The 18771-nt window shown below is 38.8% G+C and overlaps 1 protein-coding gene across 1 annotated transcript in view; it reads right to left on the bottom strand.

Annotated features, from left to right (window-relative positions):
• Positions 1-604: 604 nt before the first annotated feature.
• Positions 605-18771, bottom strand: part of LOC113053501 (G protein-activated inward rectifier potassium channel 1-like) — a 56655-nt gene continuing 38488 nt past the window's right edge. Inside the window, exon 4 of the mRNA XM_026218592.1 lies at positions 605-1992. Within this exon, the coding sequence (XP_026074377.1) occupies positions 1400-1992 (593 nt within the window). The 3' untranslated portion in view covers positions 605-1399. The remainder of the gene's footprint in view (positions 1993-18771) is intronic.

The raw sequence follows: 18771 nt of genomic DNA on the forward strand, positions 1-18771 counted from the left end.
CATGCTGGACATCTACAATGCTGCAGGATGGTCCACGCCCTCCACGTTTGTCAAATTCTATGGCCTAGACATGCCAGTCACTCCAGGCGCTTCAGTCCTCCTGACCTAAGCTGTGCTCTTCGGATACACACTAGGCAGGGGTTTGGTAGTCTGGCGACGTTGGTACTCGTTCCCCAAAGCGCATTGACGCAGCTCAAGTTCCTGAAGAGGAACGTCTCTAGGTTACGCATGTAACCCTAGTTCCTCGAGGGAACGAGACGCTGCGTCTCGGAGCCATAGCCCCGGCACCCCTGCCGGCGTTTGCTGGTACTCGAAGCTGACGCCAGCTGCGTGGCACGTGCTTTTTATAGCTTCCTGGTCGCTTACGTCACTCCGCCGGTGACGTCACGCTCTTCCATTGCTCTGATTTCACACGATATTCAGAGTCACGCACGCTGGGCGCGTTCCCCAAAGCGCATTGACGCAGCGTCTCGTTCCCTCGAGGAACTAGGGTTACATACGTAACCTAGAGACGTTTTTATTTATTTTGATAATTTATTTATTTCTGCATTCATTTGTTTAAAAAGTACAGCATCAACTTTTTTGCAAAGCATCTTCTTCATCAAAATAAAGCAAGACAGCATTCAAATCACTTGAGGGAGATAAAAAACCAAACAAAAAATGGGTGAATTATTATGAAGGAGATACCAGCTTTTCCAAACTACACCCCCCCCCTCTATTGTTCTCAGTAAATATAAAAATCTTACCACAGAAAAAGCTTACCACAGCCATGTATTCATTGATAATGTTGTTTGTTCTGTGTTTAATAGCTTTACTATTCTAAATAATTGATAAACTATGTTTTTATGCTGTAAGAAGATTATTGGCATTACTGTTCTAGCAGTTAACAACCATGTACGGGAGAAATCCAAATAAAGCATGCATAAAACAATGAATTAGTGTACGTATGTCTGAACATATTTTTAACCTTTGTTAAGTTAAACATGCATTGTAACATAAGCTAGGTAAACTATGGTAAACAATTTAACTGTGTGACTTGAATAGCTCTTAAGTAGCCACATACTGTATGAGGAACTGTCCGCTATATCGCCATATGACTTGAAGAAATTAATATTTGATTACAGTACATTTCCATGGTAAATAAATATGTACAGCTTATTATGATATCAGAGGGAGAAGGTTTTTTTTTTTTTTTTCATGCACTTGAGGGAGTCATCCATACCAGATTGTGCTAACAACAACCCGAATAAGTCTGTTCACTGTATATGAAGCCACCACAGGAACATACATTTTAAATTACGTTAACCTACTTCATTAGTACAGCATATATGGTTTATCTGTCTATACTGTATATACACGCTGAACCTCTCAGGTTAAATGAGGACCCTTTTGACAGCAGCTATGTGAAACGATCAGAGTTCATCTTTCGGAGTTTGGGGGGCAGGTGTCCGTCCATGCGGCCTCCTCCCCCAGCCATTCTTTGCAGTTTTGGTGGCAATTCTGCAACCGATTTGCTGATAGACTCTGTAGCAATCTTAGTTGTCACAGTAACCTGCTTTTCCTCGGAGACCCCAGGCACTGAACTGATGCGTTGGAGCTTCATGGGCAGTTCGCCCAGGCTGTATGCCATTTCTGATGTGGTGGAGCTCATTCTCAGGAGCTTCCTGGGAAGCCCGTCTCTACCTGTCATCTTTTGCAGCTTGGTTGGTAATTTGTTCGTGCTCTCCTGATCCTCCAGCAGTTCCAGGCAGTCAAGGGAGCTGTTCTTCTCTCCGCTGTTGCACAGAGACGGTGCCATGAGCGGCGACGACATAAGCAATGCCTCATCCTGCTCTTTGACACTGTAAGGAGGTGTGGGAACCTCAAATGTGGCGTGGAACTGAGAGTAATCCACTTTAAAGAAGCCCTCCTCCAGAGAGATGACCGGGAAGAATCTGTGGCCCCACAGCACCTCGTCCTCTGTGTACGACGTCCGTGCTTGACAAGTCATGCCTATCAGAGAAAATACATGAAGGGAACCGATGGAGTAATGAACAAAGTCGTCAAAGTTTAATCAGTCGATCTCAGTTTGGAAAAGCATTGCTGCACTCTGAAGTGTATCACATTCAATTCTTTGTTAGTACAGTACAGCACAGTAATGATGTTCCTCAAACATTCTGGATCAGACTTTTCTTTTAAACTTGTAGCCCTTCATATTAAACATTAATTCAGTCTAAACATTATTGTCCTTTAAACCAGAACAACAGCATTGTTTTAAGTAGTCTTAGACATAGTCTAGTGCAGAATTCAATATGCTGATTACCAGTGTTGGGAAAGTTCACTTTCTACATGAACTAGTTCAAAGTTCAATTAACAAATTTTAAAATGAACTAGTTCAGTTCATAGTTCAAAGTACAAAATTTTGAACTAAGTTCACTAAGTTCCAAAAATGAACTATCATAGTTCTTTTTTCCATATGTTGCTGCGAGCTATTATTTTTCAAAATTATTGCCACAGCCCATATAGAATCACAGACAGCAATTATTTTATCAGTTTTAACAACGTTAAGATGTGCAGTGCAGAGATCGTTTCCGCACCGTGTCTATTTCTGATGTGCTGCACGATCTGAATTAAAGTGACAGGCTGACATTGCATCGTTCGTGGTCAAAATGAACACAGATTGACATGAAAATATAATAATCTCACTATAAATGCGTTTAATTAAAAAAAATGTAGTAATCTCAACATAAATGCATTTAATTTAATTATACTCTTTTACACATTCATCTTTTTTTTACTTTAGGACCGGGGTAAAGCAAGGAAAAATAAAATTTACTTCAACAAGGCGACATAATGAACAACTTTCGTCTCAATTAAATGTCTTAATTTGAAATGTTTGCGATTTTAAAATAAGTACTACTACATGGTTAAATATTTTACCACTTGTTTGAGCAACTTAATATATAAATCTATATAAGTAGCGCTGAATAATACGTTGTTTAAATTGTGTTAGAACGTCTGTTAAAGAGTGTATATTTACAAAGAGAATCGCTATGTTGACAAACCTTTTTTTTTTTTTTTTTTTTTTTTAATTCCTGATGACTTCTGGATTTGAAATACAAATAGTGAGTATGTGTTTGTGGTAGCCTCCAGTCGTGGATCAGTCCCGCACTGCACACACGGAGTATGTGTGTTTCACAAGTCAGTGCGCGCACGGACAGCGTGTGGCCGGCCCGTGCAGAAAAAAAAAAATTCACAAGAGAACGAGCTGATTCAGTGTTTTAAAAAGAATCATGACAGAAGAAAACAGGTATGCTATGTGTTATATATTCACAATCTGATTTTGTGGGCCACCAGTCCCACACAATCAGACACTGGTGGTGTTGCCAGATTGGGTGTCTTTCAGCTATATATTAATACCCGTTTACGGTGTGTTTTAGCCGGGTTTTCGCCTGGAAGGCTCTATGGAAATCTGGCACCCGATTGAACGAAGTTAACCTGAGAAAGCGTGCCGTTTTCAGACACCAGAATGAACGAGTTGACAGTAACGTTCATCAGGCATTAATACAGCAGGTTCAGTTCACGTTCGCCCAAAATATGAACGAGTTCAATGAACGCGTTAAGGCACAACACTGCTGATTACCTGGAAAAAGACTAGAGCTACTTCAGGATTCATTTGAGCCTTTAATTAAACCTACCAGGAGTTCTGGTTTAACTTCAGATCAATGTTGCGGGAATTGGGATGGCCATGGCAGAACCTTTGTTTTGTGCTCAGTGACCCATTTTTCTGTTGATTTTTAATGGGCTTTTAAGATCATTGTTCTGTTGGAAGATCCAACCACGGCCCATTATAAGGCTTTCTGACTCCAAGACTCAACTACTTTCTGCAAAAAAAAAACAAAAACAAAAAAAACATATCCAGCTGTGATCCTTGGAGAGTCTTTGGCCACTCAAGACAAATACAGAATATGTACTGAAGGCAGATTTGTAACATTTTCTGTTGAATGGAACTCCTTAGTTATTGTCATAAAGGTAGAAATGGTTCTTAAAATTTTTTGATTTTCAATTTTGTTTTTGTTTTTTGCTTTAAATTTTGATTGTCAATTTTAGTTTTCTTGACTTCATATTTTGAAGTCATTGTGATGAATGATAAAGGAAATTTGACCGTTGTATTCTCTCAAATTTATATTCCTATGAAACAGGAAATCATGGCTGGGTAATTCTATGTTCGTAGTCACCCTGGTGTGCTAACAAATGTAAATATGAACCGGAATGCTTCAGAGATTTTACTCATAACAGTTTCTAGGATAACATATAATTGTGGCCAAGTGCATTAGAGAGAGAAAAAAATTATAATAACGTGAAGTTGGTGAAATTAGGTTTTTGTGTGATTTTTATTAATTAATTAATTAATTAATTACTTTGTTTATTTGTTTATTAATTTATTTATTGAAAGATCAAAATAATAAACAATACAGATTTCCTTTGATAAAATTATTTGATCATGTTTTCTTAGGATGACAACTAGGGGTGTACAATTAATCAAATCTTGTCAATAAAGCCGGTTCTGTAGTCAGTAGTAGGCTACAGTATATCTCCATCATGTGCTTTCAGATGGAGTAGCATTTACTACTGACCAGCTACGCAAAATCACGTTCATAATCACAGACAATTAAATTGTGTGATAATGAAATCAAATAAATCGTTCTGCCATTATAAAAGCTGTTTGTGTAGCTTATCAGTGAACTATGGCTCTGTGTATTAAATGCTGCTCCATCTGAAAGCACGTGAAAATACCACATTTAATAGCATGTTTTACTTGTACATGTTATGTTGAATCAATGAGATCAGTTAAAACTTCTGTTTATTCAGCAACCGCTATAGGAATTTCCTGAATTTCTTTTACGGGGTATATTTGGAGTTCCCGCATAAGAGCGCCTTCTGGCCCTTGGATGGAGATTTACTACTGATCACAGAATCATGATTTATAGCCTTTGCTATTTAATTTTAATTAATCTCTCTCTCTCTCTCTCTGAACAAAATAATAACAACAGCTGATCTTTCAAATTTATGCAAATATTTATAACAAATAGATTTCTAGGATACCTTTTATTTTATTTGACACATGATGAGTGCTCTATTTGTGTTTGCGTAAAAAAAATGAAATAATAATAATAATAATAATAATAATAATAATAATAATAATAATAATGTTCAGTAGGCTAAAGTTTTCTTTTCTTTTTTTTTTTTTTTTCTTGGATTTGCTTTTCATTTCCATACAATTTAAAGCTTTGTTTGGTTCATTCCATGTTTTATAGGCAATCTATGTTGTTTTTAATTCAGATTAGCACAGTTGGATTGAAATTAACATACAGTAGTTCAGGACCCCATAGTCCAGGAGTTAGGAATTTTTTACTTAATATATATATATATATATATATATATATATATATATATATATATATATATATATATATATATATATATATATATATATATATATATATATGTATGTATTTTCTTCGAAGTTGAATGTAAGGGAAATGTAATTTTGGATTTTCTGTTGTCTAATGTTATGTTGTTCACATTTTTGTTCATGATGAAATGTTCTTTTATTGTTGTAGGCTAATTAATTTAGCATTAACAAGATGACCTGCAGAATTCATGTTAGGAAGTGATTACTGCTGAATGTATTTTTAGTCCAGTGCCTGTATATAAAATTTGTATTGACCCAGTTCAGAGGCTGTCATATGTGGATCAACCTATTATGATGTGGATTTTTATCAGTTTCAATATGAAAAATAACTTTCATATTGATTCAATTGATTTATTGCATTTTGAGAAAGAAAGAAAAAAAATGTGTCATGGATTTATTGCATTTTTTTTTTTATGTTATTACAACCCAAAGATGCCATGTGGAAGTTTGAAACAGAAAATAGTGCTTTTCATCTTGCCACTTTTTTTCAGTAACTAGTTTATCCTTAACATTAATCTTTAACCTTCTGACTTAAAGTAAATGCTATAGAAAGTTCACAATATAAATCACTGTTTCTAATCTTTCTGTTTGTGCTGTTGAATATTTTTTTCACAGACTGAACTTCAGTGGTTCTGTATGGTCAGCTATTTCATTGGTCATAATAAATTCAGTAATAATTTGCTTATCATAAGAAGATTTTTTTTTTAAATCTGTTTGCATACTGAACTGTGATTTGTTGTGTCATCCAAATGATGTTGCTTTCATAATTAGAAAAGCATTAGTCAAACAATCACAAGTTAGAGAGCTTCCACATCCAGTTTAACAGCTATGAAACTGCCATACAAAGTTAAACAAAGGAACAAGAAAACTAAAAATCCATACACTGTTAAATTACTAGATAACATTTTCATGACATATATTATCTTCTACACCAGAGTTTGAGTTACAAACAGATAATGTGAGATCTGTGCTTAGACCCGAGTTCTGGTATTGCAATACTGCGATGAAAACTTTAGTCCAGCCACCATCTCGGGCCACAGGCTGGGGAAAGTCCATCACAGGGCTCACACCCAAACACACACACAGTTGCACTCTCAATTACACCTATAAAATTGTGTGTTTACAATTTATTGCTGCATGTATTGGGATTGTGCAGGGAACCGAAGCAAGAATATTTTGAATAATATTAAATTTCCAGTTAACTTTATATGATTTAGCATATGTTGCGGAGCAACAGTAATTCCTCTTTTGGGGGAAAAATAAGTTAAGAAACAGTTGCACCAAGCCATGAATGTAAATCTTGCCTCTTGCCAGCCTTATTTTCTATCGTCTCACAAATGTTTAAACATTCAGGCACCATCTTAACTTTGTCAAGCCAGATTACAAATATAACCAGATTACGAAAATCATATTAATTCAATTTTGTTCTGTCTCTCTGGAATTTATAAAAGTGGTGAAGAGCCTTTGCTTTTAGAGATTAATTGTCATATCTTGACACAATTTACATGCAAAGCTTGTAAAGAATAGCTTTAGTGCTTTATGCATGCATTCACATATTATAAAGCATGCAATACAAATCTGCTAACAAAACCATGAAAAATTATCCTACATGAAAAGTTTGAAAATACTTTCTTTGATTTGTTGTCTTATGTATTATCTATGTTCTTCTACACTATCTATGGCAGTGTAAAAAAATAAGTTAAAATGATGTAAGAGATATATTGAATGTATTACTGATATACCCTGATGTGACTAACACAATGAGGGTCATATGAAATTAGATCAATGTTTGTGTCCTTCCAGTCAACAGAATCTTTTTCAAGCTTGCTTATATCCAACCGCCAAAAAAAAAAAAAAAAATGTACAATGTCGGTGATGAAAGGCAAATTTCCTCAATACAAAAAGTAATAAAACTCTCACAAGAACAGAAGCAAAAAGCCCATGTTATCAGCACAGCCCAGGCTGCCTTTAACCAGCTGATTTATATGCTAAGTATTGTAGTCTTCTTTCAAGTATAAAATGACTTCCTGAGCAGACAAACCTGATCTCATCAAGACTACTTTCATAGCACCTTTTTTTGAACATTAGAAATATTTCAAATGAGGATTATAGAAAAATACTATGCACTTTATGCTCCGTTCATTTGCCTGTTCATGAGAGTAACTCAGACACTATATTGGTATAGTTTGTATGTGTGTGTATTGTACTGCATAAAGGGTACATTGTAATAATAATATATATATATATATATATATATATATATATATATATATATATATTAGAAATAGCTTTTAAATGTTGCTTTCTCAAGGTGCTTTACATTTATATATATATATATATATATATATATATATATATATATATATATATATATATATATATATATATATATATAATGGCTTACACATAACACACTAATATGCATTTAATATCCAAATCCGTTAAATTATTTTTAGGCTGCATTAATTAGGTAAACCGGAACCGGGAACACTTCCCATAACACCCTATGTACTTGCTACATCATTAGAAGAATGGCATCTACACTAATATTAGTCTGTTTCTCTCTTTTTCCGATGTCACCGTAGCCACCAGATCCAGTCTGTATCCAGATCAGAGGGTCACTGCAGTCAGAGGTGGAAAGTAACGAATTACATTTACTCGCGTTACTGTAATTGAGTAGCTTTTTTGTGTACTTCTACTTTTTAAAGTAATTTTTAAAATCTGTAATTGTACTTTTACTTAAGTATATTTTGTTTGAAGTATTACCGTTTAAATGATTCGGTTCAATCGCAGTGACTCACTTATTAACAGTGACTTGCTGACACATACTGCCCATTTTAATTTCACATTTAAAGTACATAGATTTTTTTTTTAAATAATTAATTTATTTTCATTTCAAATGAGTATTCAACATTTTATGCCTTGTATATCAAAACATTATTCATGCATTTGTAACTGCAGGTTAAATGCATTCTTGTCCTGCACTAAACAGTGTGTAAGTACATCTAAATGCCACTTCCGATGAAGCTTCTGCATTTCGTCTGCATTGAAAAGATGAGTTTGTTGATACTGATTTGCCTGGTAACAGCCCAAATGTCTTACTATTCTAAATAACTGATTTCTTTAATTAAAAACAACTAGTTTGAGATTAATAGGCCTGTGCCAGGGGTGTCAAACTCAGTTCCTGGAGGGCCGTAGCCCTGCAGAGTTTAGTTCTAACCCTGCTCCAGCACACATATCATGTAGTTTTCAAATAAGCCTAAATGATTAAATTAGCTGGATTAGGTTTGTTTAATTAGGGTTATATCTAAACTGTGCAGGACTGTGGCCCTCCAGGAACTAAGTCTAACACCCTTGGTCGCATTTTTGCCTCCCCACCACTCTTAAAATGTAACTAAGTAATTTTTACTCTGAGTAAATTTTAAACAAACTACTTTTTACTTTTACTTGAGTAGATTTTTAGACTGGTACTTTTACTTGTACTTAAGTAAAATTCCATTCATGTAATGGTACTTTTACTTGAGTAGAATATTTTTGTACTCTTTCCACCTCTGACTGCAGTCACCCGGAACCAGTACGTATCCAGACCAGATGGTGGATCAGCACCTAGAAAGGACCTCTACTGCCCAGAAAGACAGCGGAGACCAGGACAACTAGAGCCCCAGATACAGATCCCCTGTAAATACCTTGTCTCAGAGGACCACCAGGACAAGGCCACAGGAAACAGATGATTCTTCTGCACAATCTGACTTTGCTGCAGCCTGGAATTGAACTACTGGTTTCGTCTGGTCAGAGGAGAACTGGCCCCCCAACTGAGCCTGGTTTCTCCTAAGGTTTTTTCTCCATTCTGTCACCGATGGAGTTTCGGTTCCTTGCCGCTGTCGACTCTGGCTTGCCTAGTTGGGGTCACTTCATCTACAGTGATATCATTGACTTGATTGCAAATAAATGCACAGACACTATTTAAACTGAACAGAGATGACATCACTGAATTCAATGAAGAACTGCTTTTAACTATCATTTTGCATTATTGACATACTGTTTTCCTAATGAATGTTAAGTTGCTTTGATGCAATGTATTTTGTTTAAAGCGCTACATAAATAAAGGTGACTTGACTTGACATGAAAGATTACAGAAAGGAAAAGAAAAAATATAAGACATTATACTATAAATTCAACAAGAAATAAATCACAAAACAATACATTAAAAAATAATAAAAGAAAAGAAAAAAAAATTCAGATTCCAGAAAAAAATAATGTTTTGAGAAAAGTTTTAAAAACAGCTAAAGGACTAGCATCCCTAATGTCATTTGGGAGAGAGTTCCACAGTTTGGGAGTTTATACGTCGAAAAGGCCCTCTCACCCCTGTTTTGCAACCATGTTTTGGGAACAACTAAGAGACCATGCTGAGAAGATCGTAATTTGCGAATTGGTATACTGTATATAAAAGATCTGGCAGTTACTATAGAGTGAGACCATGCAGAGCCTTGAATGTAAGCATTAGGAATTTAAAATCAACATGGCATTTAACAGGGAGCCGTTGGGCATTGCCACCTCACCAGCACTATCCGGCCCCCTCAGATCAACATTAATGTTTAATTTAAATTTAATGATAAAATGTGTTATTTAAAAATCACATTTACCAAGTGTATTCCTAGAGTAAATAATAAGCTAAAATGGCAATATTTTAGTTAAGGACATTGTGTTAGGCAAGGTCGAATTTTGATTGGTCACTTGAAGTGTGCTCCCCCACCCTAATAACATTATGTAAAATTCCTTGCACGGAAAGCAAACATGAAGGCTACGAACATTCCATAATTTCACCGTGGACATTCGAAAATGGATTATAAAGAAAAAAACTAGCAACTGATACTGCCTCTGGGTCTGAGCTCCAAATAATCAGTGTGGACACTGACAGTAAAGGCCCACTTACACCACTGACAAACACTCAGCACGCCAAAAGCAAGGACTCAACATCAACGTCTAGTATTCCAAAGGACCTTAGTAAAGACAAGCCAGTCCTGGGTTGTCTCAAGCAGTTTCCAAAGAAACAACAACTGTAAGCAGTCACTTTTGCAAAATTGGTACAATGAGAGAGTAAGCAGATTCTGCGCTTTATTTCCCCTGTCAGAAATTTGGTGGGAGTGACTCTGTGTTTGCAAGTACTGGTTTTAGCAATATGGAAGCATGTGACAGACAAAGCAAAGGGATTTTAAAGACATGTTAACTGTAAAGAGCATCTGACATGCATGGCTATTTGGAAATAGCAGCAATTGTGATTTTCCACAGGAAAGGAGATTTCAACCCTAGTTAATTCTGATCAGCTTTCTTGAAACTGCCTTTATGTTTCTTAATTAATATACATAATTATAATTATAGACATTATTGAATTCCTGGTCTCGAATGAAATGCAACTGAGGGGTCACTCACTAATATGGTGCTTGAAGAGCTGTCAGATGTTGGTCTCAACACAAATAAAATACTAAGTCAGTGTTATGACAGTGCCAGCGTCAAGTCTGGAAAAGAAGGGAGCATGCAGAAACATATTTAAAACAAATTAAACAGAGAAGTGCCTTTTTATGTTTGCAATGCGCAATGTTTTTAGAAAGCCCACTGTAGCTGCACAGTATAGGGAAGAGAAGCTTAAAAGGCTGCTGGATCAACAATGGACTGGCCACTTTGATACAGTGTCCATTGTGCTAAAATCACACAACACGTTTGTGGATTTTCTGAATGAAATCGCAACCAAAGGAAAACTGCAACTGGCTGTTTTTTAACATTATTGACTACATTCTCCGTTAAATGTTTGTGCATTTCAGCAAATTTAATTGCAAGTATATGACAGCTTTGGATGCACTTGACCCTGGAAGTGAGAACTTTTTGGATGCAGGAAAAGTGAAACCACTACTGGATTTACTGAACACCGAAATGGTATGTCGTGTTGGAGTGTCAGTTTACCATTGCACGTCAGTTTTGGCAATGATTTTGCACAGCCCAGGACAAGAAAATAACTTAGGTCAAACTTCTTTCAGATTACTCCAGCATTTTCAGAGCCATACGTTGAAGAATGTATTTTCTGAGCACAGATGCAACATGTTGCATAGAAGAAAGGCACATCTGATCAAGCTGGAATGTGAAAATGACCTTGAAACACATTCAGAGTAGAATGGAAAGAGATATTGCTGAGGAAGTTTCACTCATCGAAGAGACGATTGCAGCTCTACTGAGGCTAGTTATGATTAAACATTTTGTACATGTTAAAAAAAGGTTTGATGATTAGTCACAGTTGTCAGTGTTGTCAGGTTGTTTTAATATTCCTTTAAATTAACATGTAGTGTTAATTGAGGCATAAATTGATTTTGGTGTTGCTTTTGTTGTGATAACATGCCTGCATTCGCAGTAAAACTTCTGAAATGGTGTATATACACATCTTTTGATCTAAGACATGTGTAAAAGCCTGTCTTTTAAGCCTGAGTTTTTTAATATGTAGGTCTGGGGATTTTTCTTTTTTTTTTTGCGTCCATTCATTTTTTTTTTTTTTTCGTTTTTAGTTTGTTTTGCTGCTTGATATTGACAATTGGTGTGTCCTATCATATTATTTTAATCTGTTATCTTAATTAAGAACACACTGGTTTGTACTGCAAATAGTTTTACCGTTTACTGCACATTGTTATTCTTCTCGTTATTTACCTATAGGGCCCTATCTTGCACCCAGCGCAATTGACTTTGTACACCGACGCATGTGTCATTCCTATTTTGCACCCGCGCAAAGCACTCTTTTCCCTCCACAGAAGCACGTCGCTAAACTAGTGAATGAACTTGCGCTTCCTGGGCGGTTCAGCTCAAAAAAGGAGGCGTATTCCGGCGCAAACAATCCCTGGTGCTATTTTGCTGTTCCATTAAACAATTGCGCCACTGACCAGAAAAAACCTAGTCTAAAGTCAGTGGCGCGTTGCGCGTTGTTCATTATGCTATTTTAAGGGCGCATGCTTGACCATAATGTATTGCGTGCACAACGGGCATACACTTTGCTCATGTAATCTACACAGATGCAACAGTTATTTTTGCAAATCATAAATTGTTACACTAAAAACAATATTAACACATGAGATGACGGAAATCATTGTGGTGTGCCACGAAGATGTGAAAAAAATAGGCAAATCTAGCTTACAAATTATTCAGGCTATTTGTAGTAATTAAGGAGCAGACCTCTTTGCCCAATAGTGGCAAGACATATATGTATATAAGGACATCTGACAAATTGTGGCTATTTCCTCCCACGCCTGTTTAACCGACGCTATTTTGGGTGGGTTTCTCCCATCCCCATACAACACAACTTCTCTGTCTTTCACTGCTCTTACAAGAACATCAGTCTCCTCGGCTGGGAATCGCTCCTGGCGTGCGCCTGGTAAATACGCCATAATAATAGCAATCCATAATGGAACTTGCGCACCTGCTTTTAAAGGGAATGTTGGATGACGCTCTGATTGGTTTATTTCATGTTACGCCCAAACCACACCTATGAATAATTAAGCTACTTCAGACCAACCCATTTTAGATTTGCGCCGGGCGCAAGAGCCATTTATCCCGCCGGGAAAATAGCAACAGCGTCGAGACCCGCCCACAAAGTTACTTGCGCTTCGCGCTTTGACACTTGCGTTTCAGATCGTTAAAATAGGGCCCATAGTGGCTAATGAAACAGAAGTCTCACCCATAGGCTTACTTCCGTGTTGAGGAAAAAGGTGGATATGTTGTTCAGAGCTCAGTACGTTACTCACTAGCTGCAGTTTTTTGTGGTTATAGCACCAAGATGTCTGTTTATAAGGTGTTACAACTTAAGGACCATACAGTTGCGATCAAAATTACTCAACCCCTTAGAGACTGCATGCAGTACTTTACAAATGCAAGCTTTTCTGAAGATCCAGGATAAAATAAAAATTGCATTTATAAAAGTTCACTGGCATATTAAAAGTGATATTGTCAATATATAATGTCATATTTTTGAGTTTTTTTATTTTTTTATAATATAACTATGTCATAATTATTCAACCCCTATTCAACATTGCTGTTTTTAAATCACTTATTTGCATGGTGGGGAATAAAACAGTCTCAAAACACAATTAAGTCTTTAGAAACTGTATTAAAAACAGAATTAGCTTGAAGTTGAGTAGCAAAAATGTCAACAGTGAACTCACAAAAGCTAAAGAGAATAAATATTGTATTAATTTAGAAAGGCTAAGGCTATATTAAGATTTCTAAGACATTTAAAATTCCTAGAGACACAGTTCTCAGCCTTATTTCTTAGCTTAAAGTGTGTTGTACCAGAAAAACTTTGAGGGTGGTGAAGAAAAAGCACAATATCATAAAACGTTTAATCAGAGCAAATGAAGAAAATCTGCAGTGTTAAGCCAAAGACTTGCAAGATGACCCTATGAAAGGAGGAAAACCATTTCAATGCAGCGTGTAAGAAGAACACTAGACAAGTATGGCCTATATATTGAGACATCTTGATGAATACCACTCTTGATCAAGAAGAACAAAAGACAGACTTTAACTTGATAAAATGCATTTGTGTAGACGTGTGAAGCTCTGGAGGAATGTTTTATGGAGTGATGTGACCATACTGGAACTTTTTGGACCCATGGATCAGCTGGATGTCTGCTGCAAAACAGGCAAGCTTATAAGCAGAAGAACACCATCCCCATCATCAAACTTGGATGTGGATCAGTCCTGTTATAGGGTTTCTTAACTGTAGCAGGAAGTGGAAATCATGACTGTATGAAGGACATCATGGATTCTTTGAAGTATTAGGCCATTTTGAAAATAATTGTGATGCCTTTGGTGCAAAGACTGAACCTGATGATCAATGGACTGTTGCCCAGTGGTCCAAAGTCCTCTTTTCAGATTAGAGCAAGTTTTTTATTTCATTTGGAAATCAAGGTCTTAGAGTCTGGAGGAAGGGTGGAGAAGCTCATAGCCCAAGTTGATTGAAGTCCAGTGTTAAGTTTCCACAGTCTGTGATTATTTGGGGTGCAATGTCATCTGCTGGTGTTGGACCACTGTGTTTTTTGGAAACCACTTCATGCTTCCTTCTGCTGACCAGATTTTTGAAGATGCTGCTTTCATTTTCCAGCAGGATTTGGCACCTGCCCACACTCCCAAAAGAACCAAAAGTTGGTTTAATGACCATGATGCTACCTCGACGACTGGCTGATTCTAGTTCACTATCGAGCACGTTTGTGCGAGCACAGGGATCTGGTGCTCGGACACCTTGCCCGGCTGGGCATTCAGGTCAACTGGCAAAAGAGCAAACTCTCCCTTGTGCAGAGGATCTCTTTTCTCAGTATGGAAATAGACTCGGTCGCCATGTTTGCATGGCTTACGAACGAGCACGTGCAGTCACTGCTGAATTGCCTGAGACAATTCGAGGGCAAGAGAGTGGTTCCACTGAAACTGTTTCAGAGGCTCCTGGGACATATGGCATCCGTGGCGGCAGTCATACCGCTGGGGTTACTACACATGAGACCGCTTCAGTACTAGCTTCACGACCGAGTCCCGAGATGGGTATAGCAACTGGGCACGCTCCTAGTGACCGTCACTCCATCCTGCCTCCGAACCCTCACCCCATGGTTGGACCCTTCATTTCTATGGGCTGGCATTCCCCTAGAACCTGTGTCCAGATATGTTGTAGTGTCAACAGATGCATCTGCCACGGGCTGGGGTGCCACGTGCAACGGGCAGCTGTGTCAGGCTCCTGGACGGGACCCCGACTTCATTGGCATGTCAATTGCCTCGAGTTGCTTGCAGTACGGCTTGCTCTGCACCGCTTCAAGGCCCTACTGAAGGACAAGCACGTTCTGGTCCGTACGGACAACACTGCAACCGTAGCATACATCAACTGTCAGGGTGGTCTACGCTCCCGCTGCATGTCACAACTTGCTCGCCATCTCCTCTTGTGGAGTCAGAAGCATCTGAGGTTGTGTCGTGCCATTCACATCCCCGGCAGGGTCAATAGTGCAGCCGACGAGCTTTCACTGCAGCAGTCTCGCCCCGGGAAATGGAGACTCCACCCCCAGTCAGTTTAGCTGATTTGGAAACACTTTGCATAAGTTCAGGTAGACCTTTTTGCCTCTCCAGAAAATTTCCACTGCCAGTTGTTTTACTCCCTGACCGAGGGCACCCTTGTCACGGACGCTCTGGCACACAGCTGGCTGCTGGGTCTGTGCAAGTATGCATTTCCCTCAGTGAGCCTTCTTGCACAGATGTTGTGCAAGATCAGTGAGGATGAGGATTAGGTCCTCATGGTTGCACCTTTTTGGACCAGCCAGTCCTGGTTCCCTGAACTTGTACTCCTCGTGACAGCCCCTCCATGGCCAATTCCTCTGAGGAAAGACCTTCTTTCTCAGAGACAGGGCACCCTCTGGCACCCACATCCTGATCTTTGGAACCTACATGTGTGGGTTCTGGATGGGTCACTGAAGGTTTAGGTACCTTGCCACCTCAGGTGGTAGCTACCATCACTTCAGCTAGAGCCGTGTCCACCAGACACACATATGCTTTGAAGTGGAACCTCTTCATCACTTGATGTTCTTCACGGCGTGAGGACTCTTGGAAATGCCCGATCGGGTCAGTGCTTTTTTTTCATCAGGAGGGGTTGGAACGAAGGCTTTCCTTTCACCCTCAAGGTCTATTTGGCAGCCATTTCGGCTCACCATGACCCTGTTGAAGGTAAGTCTCTTGAGAAGCACAATCTGATCATCAGGTTCCTGAGAGGAGCAAGGACCTGTCATGCCCCCTAAGGGTGAGAGCTCACTCAACTAGGAGTTTAGCTTTCTCCTGGATGCTGGCGCATAGTGCCTCGGTAACAGACATCTGTAGAGCTGTGAGCTGGGCGACACCTAACACTTTTGCAAGATTTTATAATCTCTGTGAGCTATTCCCCTCAGGTGAGTTCCTCAGTTCAGAACCCTGGGTCCTCCAGCACTGTTGCTGTCCAGCACTTGTGTACATGCCCTTTTGGTCAGCCCTGTGTGGGACTAGGTGCCTTCATGTGTTGTGATTCCCCTTTCTAGGCAATACTATGTGTGTATGTCGACAGTAAGTCTCTTCGTAGCATATGTCTTTCCCTTGGCAAGCCCCTTTCCAGCTCTGTCGTTGAAACTTCCACTCTGCGGGCTGGGTACCTCAGAGTTCATGTGTATCACCACCTTGGTTGATACCTGCCTTTGTAAGTCCTCCTAGAAGCAGGCAGCCTGCTAGCATAAGTCCAGCTGGAATATGCTACCTAGGGGTGCTCCGATCATGATCGGCCGATCGTTATGTGCATCTTGTCAGTAAAGCCGGTTCTCTAATCAGTGGTTAATTCCATCAGGTGCGTGATTTCACATAGAACAGCTGTTACTACACAGAGCCATTGTTAATAGAGAAGATGTGCAAATCCACTTCTTTTTCAGCGTTTTTTGGTGCATCTTCTCAGTTAACAACGGCTCTGTGTAGTAACAGCTGCTCTATGTGAAATCAGGCACCTGATGGAATTAAACGCTGATTAGAGAACCGGCTTTACTGATGAGATGCGCATTAACGATCGGCCGATCGTGATCGGAGCACCCCTAATGCTACCCAGTGTATTCTGTGTTAGCTTTAGGCTCTTACTCGTGCTGGCCTCACGACAGGGTGCTATCACTCACACGGGTCACTGGAAGACAGCCATGTGGCGTTTTGTAATGGACCCCATTCGTCAGTCTCTTTCTGACGCAAAACGTAGAATGTGACCGACTGAAAGGGAATATCTCGGTTACGTATGTAACCCTCGTTCCCTGAAGGAGGGAACGGAGATGTTACGTCCTCTTGCCACATCGCTGTTCCGCTGAACGGCCGGGTCACTGCCTCGGCTCCTCAGCGAAGACTTGAATGCGAGTTGCTCACGCTGAAAATTACGCAGACCAAGGTACTCTGCGTACCATTGGCTCGTTTTGTAACCCCTCGAAGGTGATTGGGCTCTCGGGCGAGATCCTCATTCGTCAGTCTCTTTCTGACGTAATGTCTCCGTTCCCTTCTTCAGGAAATGAGGGTTACATACGTAACTGAGATGATACATATGTAACCTAAGGACATTCCCCTAAATCTCCCCTACAAGCCAAATGATCTGAGGTATCATTTAGATTCATAATTTAAGTCAACAAGAATGTAGTGGCTTTGTTCAAATCACTAAACCTATGTGAAATGAATAGTAACAGCAATGCTTGCAACCACCACTAGTAAAGTCAAACATAAGCAATGGAGTTTATGTAATCAAAACTACAATTCTGCATTTCTATAGTCCCTTTCACACTGCGATTCTGGCAAATACACGGGTAAAGTGTCCCTGCAATTGTTCCCGGGTCGCTGGATTTTGGACTTTCACACTGCCAGTCATTACCCGGAATATTTGCGTGCTTTCACATACAACCCATAAAGGTCCCATAACGACACGTGACATCAGGGCGTGATGTGTAATGTACGAGTCGAAAACGCTAGGCACTTTATACTTTCACTGAAGCTGAGATCGTTCACTAGCTTCAGTGAAAGCAAGGAACTAACTGATCTCTGCTTCATTAAAGTTTGCACATATTTTTTGCCACGATCGTTGATCTTCTTTCAAAACAGCCGGTAAAAGAGTTGTGCATCACTACAACACGGCATTAGATCTGGCTTTGGTATACCACTCTCAGTCACCAGTATTTCCCCAAGTCACAAAGAGTGTTGGTTGTAAAAACGCACTCTGGATGCCAGTGGCATCCTATAAAACACATGTTTGATTGTGTTCAGCTTGATGCAGGGCTGCCTTGCAGTGATGTAGAGATATCATTTAAATGGCCCTGTTAGCTCTGTGGGTGACAGCAGAAAGAAAGGTAATCAAGCAATCTGAAGCCCTGTGCCTTGAGTTCTCCTCTGATCATTTAAATATGCATACATTTATTTCATTTTTAAACTGAGTGTGAATCTCAGTAAAAACACAGTATATACAGGTAGCACATAAATATCTATATATATTTCCTTGAAGAAGAAAGGTACTTTATAAATGTAACTATAATTGAGATGGCAGAGAAAGGAGAGTTCCCATGTGCTGATTTGATTAAACATCAAATGATGCTAAAAAGCAAAGCAGTGTCTTTATGTTTATAAGGTTCAAAGCAAATAACGTTAACACTTTAGAATAACTTTCATTATTAAAGCATTAACAAACATGTTATAAACAATTAATGAATGATTAACAAACATGTTATAATGCTTAATGGATCATTAGTTAATGTTTAAAAATGTCATCAAGCTTTTAA

Source organism: Carassius auratus, chromosome 34, assembly GCF_003368295.1.
Source record: "Carassius auratus strain Wakin chromosome 34, ASM336829v1, whole genome shotgun sequence".
In the NCBI taxonomy this organism is placed as follows: Eukaryota; Metazoa; Chordata; class Actinopteri; order Cypriniformes; family Cyprinidae; genus Carassius; species Carassius auratus.